Source organism: Triticum aestivum, chromosome 4D (assembly GCF_018294505.1).
Source record: "Triticum aestivum cultivar Chinese Spring chromosome 4D, IWGSC CS RefSeq v2.1, whole genome shotgun sequence".
NCBI lineage: Eukaryota > Viridiplantae > Streptophyta > Magnoliopsida > Poales > Poaceae > Triticum > Triticum aestivum.
This window is the reverse complement of record NC_057805.1, coordinates 19,950,568-19,959,213: the sequence shown is the minus strand read 5'-3', so window position 1 is coordinate 19,959,213 and position 8,646 is coordinate 19,950,568. Positions and strand designations below refer to the sequence as shown.

The 8,646-nt window shown below is 45.2% G+C and overlaps 2 protein-coding genes across 2 annotated transcripts in view; one reads left to right on the top strand and one right to left on the bottom strand.

The window, feature by feature from the left end:
* Positions 1-213: 213 nt before the first annotated feature.
* Positions 214-1,755, top strand: LOC123095847 (microsomal glutathione S-transferase 3). The gene is made up of 4 exons (XM_044517417.1): positions 214-514; positions 597-672; positions 768-940; positions 1,398-1,755. Exons 1-4 carry the CDS (start codon positions 402-404, stop codon positions 1,480-1,482), a joined length of 447 nt encoding a protein of 148 aa, XP_044373352.1. The 5' UTR covers positions 214-401; the 3' UTR covers positions 1,483-1,755.
* Positions 1,756-2,107: 352 nt separating this feature from the next.
* LOC123095845 (uncharacterized) overlaps positions 2,108-8,646 on the bottom strand; it is a 12,825-nt gene continuing 6,286 nt past the window's right edge. Inside the window, exons 9-14 of the mRNA XM_044517416.1 lie at positions 7,456-7,516; positions 6,822-7,339; positions 5,621-5,738; positions 5,111-5,481; positions 2,903-3,001; positions 2,108-2,823 (exon numbers count right to left, since the gene is read on the bottom strand). Coding sequence (XP_044373351.1) covers positions 2,253-2,823; positions 2,903-3,001; positions 5,111-5,481; positions 5,621-5,738; positions 6,822-7,339; positions 7,456-7,516 — 1,738 coding nt within the window. The 3' untranslated portion in view covers positions 2,108-2,252. The remainder of the gene's footprint in view (positions 2,824-2,902; positions 3,002-5,110; positions 5,482-5,620; positions 5,739-6,821; positions 7,340-7,455; positions 7,517-8,646) is intronic.

The window sequence follows — 8,646 nt, the reverse complement described above, 5'->3', positions numbered from 1 at the left end:
TAGGAACGGGAAAACAAATAATTGAATTTCAGTTTGTTTAATTGCATCACAGGAATAGCAAATGTTTTTTACCAAGAGGTTAGGATGGATGATAAATTTCCAATAGAATGAACAGTGATCTCACTAAAATCACTATTTTTCTGAAATTGGTATCAACATTAAATCCAATGCCTCGTCGAAAAGTAGGGACAGAGCGAGAAGAACAAACGTGGGGTTGCCAAGATGGGCTCGAGGGAGGGAATCGGTCAAAGCTTTGTTGGGCCGGAGGGCAGGAAGACTTTCTCTTAGACACCTCCGGTCTCTCCACTCTCCTCCTATAAGATAGACCTCCACTCCATTCTCCTTCCCATCCAATCTCAGTTTCCAAGGCAAACCAAGAGGAGAGACCAAGGTAGACGACGATGGCGGTGTCGGTGGAGCTGCCCAAGGAGTACGGCTACGTGGTGCTCGTCGTGGTGGCCTACGCCTTCCTCAACTTCTGGATGAGCTTCCAGGTCGGCGCCGCCCGCAAGAAGTAGGTGTTCCTTTCTTCATTTTTGCTCCGGAGAATTTGATCTTGGAGCTTGACGATCCTGCGCCGCCGCTTGTTCTTCCAGGTACAAGGTGTTCTACCCCACCATGTACGCCACCGAGGCCGAGAACAAGGACGCCAAGCCCTTCAACTGCGTCCAGGTCTGTCCCCGTCGCCCGCCCTCTCCGTGATCCGCTGATCGATTTCGAGCGAGAGTTGGCTAAGTTCTTGTGGATTTGTGCTGTGGGGGTTGCAGAGGGGGCACCAGAACTCGATTGAGATGATGCCGCTCTTCTTCGCCACGCTGCTGCTCGGCGGCCTGCAGCACCCGGTCGTCGCCGCCGCGCTGGGGCTCCTCTACACCGTCGCCAGGTTCTTCTACTTCAAGGGCTACGCCACCGGCGTCCCGGAGAACCGCTACAAGCTTGGGTATGTATGTTTGCTTTTCGCTCAGCGATGATTCAGATGGTGATGGCGTCCAAATCAAATCATTGTGTGGACGTGAAGCAATAGAAATTCACTTGATTTCCAGCATTTTTTGCTACTAGTTTCTTAGGAAATTCTCAGCCCTGGGAATCATAAAGTAGGACATTGGTGATTGGATGTGATGTTGCAATCCTACCTAATAAGCTTCTGTCCTATGTCAACCACTCCGGTTCTATACATGGTAACTACTAGGAGCAAAGTCGTGGGCTCTGAATTGAGTGAGAAATGGTTTGACTTGAACCAAATTTGCAGCTTATGATGCCGAATAACGCGTACGTCGATGACACCAAATGATAGCTGCTAGAAGGATTTCATTCCTTTTTTGTCCAGTCACTTCTCATTTTCCATCAAAGCGGTTCTGATCTTGTCGATTCCCTTTTCGCTTTGGTGAACTCTGCAGGGGGCTCAACTTCCCGGCGATAATGGGGCTGATCATCTGCACGGCGTCGTTCGGCATCAACCTTGTCATCAGGGAAGCCGTGTGAGGCTCCGGACTGATGCCTGACTTGATAGCCGTTGTGACTGGATCACTGGAGTCATTTAGGCGTGGTGGTGATGATGTCTTTTGAAGTGTCAATTGTGTGTGCGCGCGTCTGTTTTACTCACAGAATAAAGCTGGATGGAGACGGGTTTTGCAGTACAGATTTTGATACAGTTTCCGTAAATCTCCAGTTTTCTTGTGCGACATCTGCGGAGCATAACATTTTGCAGTACAGATTTTGATACAGTTTCCGTAAATCTCCAGTTTTCTTGTGCGACATCTGCGGAGCATAACATTTTGCAGTACAGATTTTGATACAGTTTCCGTAAATCTCCAGTTTTCTTGTGCGACATCTGCGGAGCATAACATTTTGCAGTACAGATTTTGATACCGTTTCCGTAAATCTCCTTGTCAGTTTCCTTGTGCGACATCTGCGGAGCATGTTATGCTCGTTGTTATCTCCGGTGACGTTGATGTTGTTGTGTGCATTCGTTTCTGATACAATCTTTAAGCCCCTCCAGCCTGTGGCATGGTCATCGTTGGTGTCCACAACAAGTATACCTCACCAAGAAACAGCTGTTTTTAACTACTCAGATTATCTCACACATCAGTAAGTGTACACATGAGGCTGTCAATATCGTTTCTAAATTCCAAGAAGGGAAGTAATTTGCCAAAATCGGTATTATTTCGTGACATGTGCTCAGCTAAAATTTACGCGATCCAGGAGTATCATATCTGCTACAAGAAAAAGCATCAATGGTGTATAGCTACTGCCTATTCTCCTCTCGCAGCAGTGAATCTCCTCTGGGATGGGGTTGCCCTTCTGCTTACCACATGCTTGCGCGCCCCTTCGTACGGCAACACGTCGTCTTCATCCTTGGTGAATCCCCTCCGACCTGGCGCCGCCCTTCTGCTCGATCCATGCTTGCGCTCCCCATCATATGGCGAGACATCGAATTCAACATCCTCATTGCCATCGTCGTTCTTCGCGAATCCCTTCCGGGCTGGTGAGGCCCTTCTGCTTGACACACGCCTGTCTCCCCCCTCGTATGGCAAGGCATTGTCTTCGTCGCCATGGTTCCTACTCTTGCCCGTGAACTCCCTCCGGGCTGGTGACGCCCTTCTGCTCGCTACATGCCTGCGCTCCTCCCCCTTGTATGGCAACCCCTCTTCATTGCCGTCGTCGTCTCCCTGATGAACAGAGTCAAAGCTTCTATCCTTGCCAGCTCCCTTGGTGTTCCTCCACACATCGTATCCGAGCTTATTATCCTGGGTATCGTCTTCGGGGCGGTCGTGGCTGCACTTTTTACACTCCTGGTTCCGGCGGAAGTTCACAAAATCACATCTATAAAGGGAGGAGATAATGTCTCATTAGTTTGTTATAAGAAGGCAAGAGTCACAAAGAGGACGTGGTTAGCACATACGAGGGGCATTCCCACTCTCCAGGGTTGAGCTGCCTCTTTGGCCGTTGTCCTTCACATTTAAAACACATCTTGTTGCGAGAAAAGTTCATAAAAGCGCACCTGAAAGAACAAACAAGTGAGTATGGACAATGGAGCGCTGCTGAAACATTAGGGGGAAATGTATACGAGGTCAGATAATTACTCTGGACAGATCCAATCTCCCATTTTCATTTCACTGGTGGCTGCTTCTATCTTCTTTGGTCCATCTACTTTGCATTCGAGACACTGACGATTTCGAGCAAAATTTAAGAAGTTGCAGCTGGCAAAAATTACAGAAAAGTCCATTAACAAGACATAATCAGCAGCCAACAGTACATCATCCTTCCACATGTGCAAGAAAATAATATATGAAATCAGTGCAGCAAACAAGAGAGGCCACTGATTAATGCCAGCTTTTTGCACAATCACGAACTTTTAGTCTTGTAAAAAATCAACCCCGGCCAATGGAGGTGCTTCTACGATCCACCAAAACAAAATCTGCACAGATTCTGAACCTAGCGAGAGAGCTGAGCACTGGTTAGTTGCCTACCTGCGTGAGTACTAAGGCCGTTTCCTTCTATTAAAAAATACCACCAAGCAAGGTTCAACGAAGTGCTAGGCTTGCCGTCGCCTAGCGTCTAGCCCGCCTAGGCGGTCGTCAGCACAACTAGCAGCTTCTTCCTGGAGAGCTCATAGGGAGAAATCTGACGATGTGGAAGGCCAAATAAAAAGGAAAAGGAAAGAAAAGAAGGGCCGCCACCATATACAGCAACCATGACTGCATGAGCAATAGCGCGACAACGAGCCGCCAGCGACCAACCGCCACACTTCCTCGACTCACCAGAGCCTCTGGGTGTTCTCTCTCCCCACACCGGCTCCTCCCTCCCCATAATTCCTCGCCGGTGAGGTCGATTCCTTGCCGGAAAACCTCACTGGCTCCCTAGAGCCCTGCTCTTGCCATAGGTTACACGTTTGGTTGTCGCTTAGCGCCTAAGAGGCTCCTTTCTGAACAATGCCACCAAGGGCTAGTCCTGGCTGGTGCAGATCAACCATTTAACTCAACTTTCACTTCAAAACCTAAGACTTTTTATTGAACACGAAGCATCTTACACTACATAACATATCCAGGAAAACGTAACAAACCTGGCAGCCCAGCCTGTTGGATGCACGCATCAAGAGAGAAGTATAAACCGGCCTATTAGGTACAACTAATTTTAACTAAAACCGACTGACGTTGCTTCTGGGATCCCTCCCAAACTTTTATCAGATAGTATGTGGATTTCTAGGAAGTCGGAAATCCTATTACAACATAACATACCGCTTTGCGAACAGGTATTTCAAGCTCTTAAGCAATAATAGATACATCTAGATTTGGTTCAAATATCCATGCTAATACTATCACTGGAGATGCAAGTAGACTTGGCTGTACACCAAATTATATCATGCTACAGACAATCAATCCAAAATCTAGTACTCCTCTGATCCATATTACTTGTCGCTGAAACGGATATATGACGTATTTCAGTGTAAGATAAATCCGTTTGAGCGACAAGTAATATGGATCGGAGGGAGTATTCAAGTTTTCCTCACATAGAAAAGGTTACAATGACATTGTAAGACATTGGATAAAGTACATAAGAATGCATTGTAATTGGGCAAAGTTAAACGCTGAAAGTACAAATACTGTATCAGATGGAAAAGCAGTCATAAGAAAATCACAAACTGTCTTGTGTTTAGTGGTAAATGAGGATATAAACCACTACCATCAAATGGAATATTCTGATAAATTAGTTTAATATCATTCAACTGGAATTAAGATAGTACCATATCTAATTACAGCCCTAGAGATGGCCTTATGTAATGTGAATGAAGTAGTAACATATTTTTTCAAAAGAAGTAGTAAAATATTTTTCCAAAAGAAGTAGTAACATATTTTTTCAAAAGAAGTAGTAACATCTGTCCAAAGAAAAACTGGCGCTAGTGATGGTACTGGACCCTAGGTTGCATGAGTTGAGAAAATCACTGATCATCATACATGATGCTCTCATATGAGCATTGCAGTAACAAATCATCCGACTTAGCAATCTCACAGGGCAACATAAAGAAAATCAAATCCAAGGTTCATAAAAAAGAAGGTAGAGCAGCATAAGCTGCATAACAGTCGATTAATTTAGAGATTAACGGACTTACTTCGGGCAAAGCCAGTCGCCCTTCTTCATTTCAGTCACAGCTGTTTCTCTACCCTTTCCAGCTGATACCCTAGATGATTGTTTGCCCTTGTCAGGTTTGGTTGATGAATCCTGCTTGCTATAAGTGTGAATTACAGGTTTAGGAAGAGATGGATCAATTGTTGTGTCACAAAGCATAGTCAGATCTGAGAGAAGCTTCCTTGCAGATTCTTGCACACCCCCACCAACAGAATTTTCTCCAGATAGGGTGGCTGGATCTATTGCATAAGTTAGCAGTATGCGCACGACATCAACGGTACGAGCTGCTTCCTCAGCTTTTGGAATGACATAAGCCTTATCACAAGATCCACGTAATTTGCAAACACTGCATGCCTGTATCAAAGATCAAAGTCTTAAGACCCTTTTTCTGATATCAAACTCTGAGTAAAGAAAGGAGCCTGCTATATGTAAAGAAAATCAACAGCCCATTATAATAGGAAACACATATTGGAGAAAGAACACACCAACTTACATCTCCTTCGTCAACCTGCACAAATTCTCTCAGCCTTTTTGCAGAACTGACAGCCTTTCGGAAGATATTAGGACAACCACACTCGACAATAGCTTGGATATCCTTCTTGGGAAGAGAGCTGTGATAATAATGCAGTCAAATTAAATTCCAGTCAAGCAAGAAACATAAAAGTAGTTACAAAGTTAGTAGGCACAATCAGTTCAAAGATTCAGTTACTGGTCACAGAATCACTGTTAAATTGCTGACAACCATGACCCCAACATAAATTGGAATCTAACTTCTCTGGACAATATTTAATCATTGCGGCAAGGTTCGCATATCCAGTATCAGACCTAGGACAGTGTGGTAGGGCACATTTTCAGACCAGTTCACTGTCTACAATTCTACCATGTTTGTTTTGTGTCATTCTGCGAGTAATTGTTGAAGCCATGATATGAATGTCAATTATGCCAATTTTGTGGTTACCTGACCATATAATGCATAAAAATCAATTACAAATAAACCATCATTACTATTTTTTTATTCCAGACCTCCAAATATGAATGTCTTTTATCTAGTACTTACAATCCAATTTGAATTGAGGGATGGAACACAACCAAACACATTAGGTCTGGGAGTATGGATGATTCGACCACAGGCTTTCACAAGACCACGACTAGGTTCGCGGCTCCAGTAAAATCCTACCAGGTACCAAGTACAAGTGTACAACTCAGGGCTCAACTGAAGTCATATTGCTGTGGTGTCTGTGGGATCGCAGAATCATAGAATCCTACAGCTAGGATCACGGCTTCAACAATTGTTTATCAAATATCGGCAGTAATGAATTTAACTGATGCTCCATGGATGTCATCATTGGAAGTGATTTTTCTATTAAATATGCTGTGTGGAGCAGAAGTGCAGTAGAACTTCATTAGCAAATTAACTGAAATGCATCAAGCTACAAAAAAGTTAGCACTATTGGAGTAACTAGAGCAATGTTCAACAGACCATAGCCCAGTTTAGCAGTTCTTGCGGTACTTCCAATCAGTCATGTACAACATGATCATTTTACTAGTCTCTGACCATTTCGAGAGCAGCATATTCCAATTAAAATGAGGCATCACCAACTAGGCAGAGTATGCAACAAAATAAAGTCCAATTCATGCGCAGAAGCAAACCACGACCGAGCTACAAGATGACAATGCATATCGCGGCTGCGAACCTGAGAAGATCAAAGCGCTCGCGCGCGAAATTGAGGCACGCGTTCTTCACCCTGTTCTGGTCCCTGAAGGGGTAGTCGGGCTTGCCCACGGCATCCGCGGCCACCTCCTCGCCCACGGGGGCGCCGGAGGCGAGAGGGGGCCGCACGAAGTACCCCTTGGCCCGCAGCTTCTCGAGGAAGTCGGCCCACTCCGGCCACGGGTGGCCCTCGGAGACGGCGGCGACGGCGGAGGAGGCCGCGTCCACGGGCGCGGGGGCGGCTGCTGTGGCGACGGCGACGGCCGAGTAGGCGGCGTCCAACGGCGCGGTGGCGGCGGCGGCGGCGGAGCAGAAGCGTGCGGAGAGGAGTGGCACCGGGAGGCGGCGGGAGGCGGGCGGCGGGAGGAGGGGGGAGGAGGCGAGGCGGTAGAAGCGCCGGATGGAGGAGCTCACGGCGGTGGTCAGGAGCTTGCAGGAGGCCATGGCGGATGGGGGTGTGCGGGATTGCTCAGGTGAGCATGGAGGCGGGGCTGGGCTGGGCTGGGCGAGAGCAGGCAGAGAGGGGAATGGATGGATAGAGAGGAAGGATTAGGGTTTAGAGGGTTTTGGAACGAGAACAGCGTTGTTGGGCTTTGACTGACAAAATGCAATAGTACCTTGCTCCTTTGCTTCAGTAGTTGTTGGATGGTATAGTGCTTCTCTTTTCCGGACAATACCCTGCATATTAGTTTTGGTCAAAGTCAAACTTTATAAACTTTAATAAAGTTTATAGACAAAAATATTAACATACACAATAACAAATCAATACCATTAGATTCACTATTGAATGTACTTTCACATTATATAGATTTGTTATTGTAATTGACCGTAATTTCTTCGATAAACTTGGTCAAACTTATGAAGTTTGACTTGAGTCAAATCTAATATGTGGAGTAAATAAAAACGGAGGAAGTACCATCATAGAGCCAACATTTTCGCACAACATTATTGGTGAGACATTGGTTGTGTTTAGCATTACGATGAATTTACGGTTGATACACCATATATGTTAAACTTAGTTTATATTCTATTGCAATGAAATTATCATAAATTAAGAAGAAACTAGTTAAAACGAGGACAGTAGGTCACCAAACAACTCTTTTTCCCTTTTGAAATTGGTATATTGCGTTCTGGTCATATTGTCACTCTTAAGACCACTATTTGTTCATCTAGCATAGACACGAACAAAACACCTCTTCAGCCCAGTAAAAAGGAAGAAAACAAAGTGTTTGGGTAGGAAGGACATCACGTACACTTTCAAAGTGTGGCAGGATTCTAGTGCCGATGGTTTGTTTTGTAGTTTTGTCATTTGACCCTTTTGTTTAAGAAATAAATCAACAACAAAGTCAAGGGTGTTTGGCGATAAAGGCAAGGCCATATGTGAGTTGGGCGTACCCATTGGGCTTGGCCTCCACGCATCCAAACATCGTAGTGGAGTAGAACAGTATCATTTGTGTCCTGCCGGGCATTGCCCTTTGTTGCGGTCATTGTGCACTCTAAGAAGAAGAAGAACTAACACCCATTGGGTCGTCATAACGGACCATTTGGTCACCTTAAGAGCTATATCAATCACTTCATGACTATTTATAACGAGAGAAAATCTCGGTGAAAATGTGAAAAGGGAAAACACAACAAAAACAATATAGCTTGGTCCGTTCAATAGACAACCAGATTAAACACGACGCAAAATGTAGTAGGGATGCAACGTGATCCGCGTCAATTCCCCGCTATTGAGTGATGCTGGGATGCATTACCAAAGCTAATGTGTACAAATCACAAGTTGCCTTTTTTATGGTTTGTCTATTTTT